The following is a 1,627-nucleotide window of genomic DNA, read 5'->3' as shown; positions in this document are numbered from 1 at the left end:
TCTGTGACAGTGGCTGGGTACAGATACCGTTTGTGGCTCTGGACAGCAAGATTCCTGCCATTTCCTGCCCACATGATTGACACTCAAAATCACCAGCTCCCGGCTGTTGGCCCACATGCCATACAGGACCCCCTCGTGTTTTAGGTAAGTCTGTACCCCCACGTGCCATCTTGAAACCTTCTGGCCAACGGCCAGCTAGCCTTGCTTCCAATCCTCAGTCACAACCTGGGCGTTTTAATCAAAGGTAACGTCAGTGCGAGCCCTGGAGCACACGCTGTCCAGACTGTTATCCAACTAGGTGCAGAAGACAGAAATTCCTGCACAAAAGGCCCTATCCAGAGTGAGGGCTAGGCCTACGGCTGGAGCCGACCCTCTTCAGCCCCTCTGGGGGGGGGGGGGGCTTATAGGATATTCAGAAGCCCACACTGGTCCGGCCTTCCCTCTTCCAGAACGCTGAGATCTGCTCCAGGGTGACCCGAGGCTGGAGACCCCAGTCAGGCTCAGAGCTCCCTTGCCTCAGCCTCCAAGCCCTGGGACTCCCAACCGCCACGCCTTCCTCTGGCATCCGCTCAGGCTCAACCCAGTTCACCATGCCTATGGCATGGGTCCTCTCCTCTTGAGTCTTAGGATTCCAAAAGGTGCTCTGGGCTGGGCCTTCTGTTGGGGTTTGGGGAACTAAGGAGCTGGGCGAAGAGTGTGGGATTGAAGGAGCTGGGGGAGCAGTAGCTCTGCCTTCCAAGGTGCCCCCAGGGGTGGGGGAATCTGGAGGCCGGTCCATCAGCAGAGGCACAGAGGAGCCATACCAGTCCTCAGAGCGCTCCCGGGCGCTGCTTGTGGGCTCAATCCACAGCTCTCCTCCAGGGCGCCAGACTAGGGTGGGTGCATGCTGGCTGGGGTCCGGGTCCGGGCGGCGGAACAGGCGTTCGGCCAGTACAGCCGTCGTTACGAGGAAGAAGGCTGCGAGAGAAGCCAGGCCCAGCATGATGGGGATACACGGACCGCAGGGGAGTACGGCCCACATAGGGGCCGCTGTGGGGTCAGGGAGCCCCTCTGTGTGTCCTGAGGGCTGCTGAGGAGTCGAAGGCATCTGGGAGGCTTCCGTGGTGAGGAGAAACAACAGGTTGAGTCAGGGAGTGTCTCCACTGAGAAGGAAAGGGCAGACCAGTCAGAGTGGATCCTATGTCTTGGAAAAGAGATTGAACACAGTTTCTAATAACTTGACCACCTCGCAAGATGAAACAGTGGGTGGACCGCACCATGGTTGGGACCGCAGATCCTTAACCTTCCACTTAAACTGTAATTTCACTGCAGAGACAGAATGGAGGGGAGGGAAGAGGGGGGCGGGGAGGGGGGGTGCGAGATACCTTTGCCTTTCTCCCCAGCCTTTTTTTCCTGCTTCCTGCTGTCGGTCTGACTTTTCCAATTGGCTTATTGAGGATGAGTGACAAGACTAGCGAGGAGCAAAGGGAGCACCCAGAGAGGACAAGAGCAAGCCAGGGGAGGCTGGAGAAGCCGGCTGAGACTCCCCTGCCGGTTCTCAGGCCTCACTTCCCCTCCCGCCCCACCACCGCCACCATCAAAGGACTAAGGCTTCTCAGGTCTTGTTTCAGCCTCAAGAAAAAGCGAG

The 1,627-nt window shown here is 58.3% G+C and overlaps 1 protein-coding gene across 1 annotated transcript; it reads right to left on the bottom strand.

Moving 5' to 3' along the window:
• Positions 1-386: 386 nt before the first annotated feature.
• Positions 387-1,128, bottom strand: C5H16orf54 (chromosome 5 C16orf54 homolog). The gene has a single exon (XM_051146994.1). It carries the CDS (start codon positions 1,085-1,087, stop codon positions 413-415), a length of 675 nt encoding a protein of 224 aa, XP_051002951.1. The 5' UTR covers positions 1,088-1,128; the 3' UTR covers positions 387-412.
• Between the last annotated feature and the right edge of the window lie 499 nt (positions 1,129-1,627).

Source organism: Acomys russatus, chromosome 5 (assembly GCF_903995435.1).
Source record: "Acomys russatus chromosome 5, mAcoRus1.1, whole genome shotgun sequence".
Classification (NCBI taxonomy): Eukaryota; Metazoa; Chordata; class Mammalia; order Rodentia; family Muridae; genus Acomys; species Acomys russatus.
The sequence above is the reverse complement of the archived record's forward strand: the minus strand, read 5'-3'. Positions and strand labels throughout refer to the sequence as shown.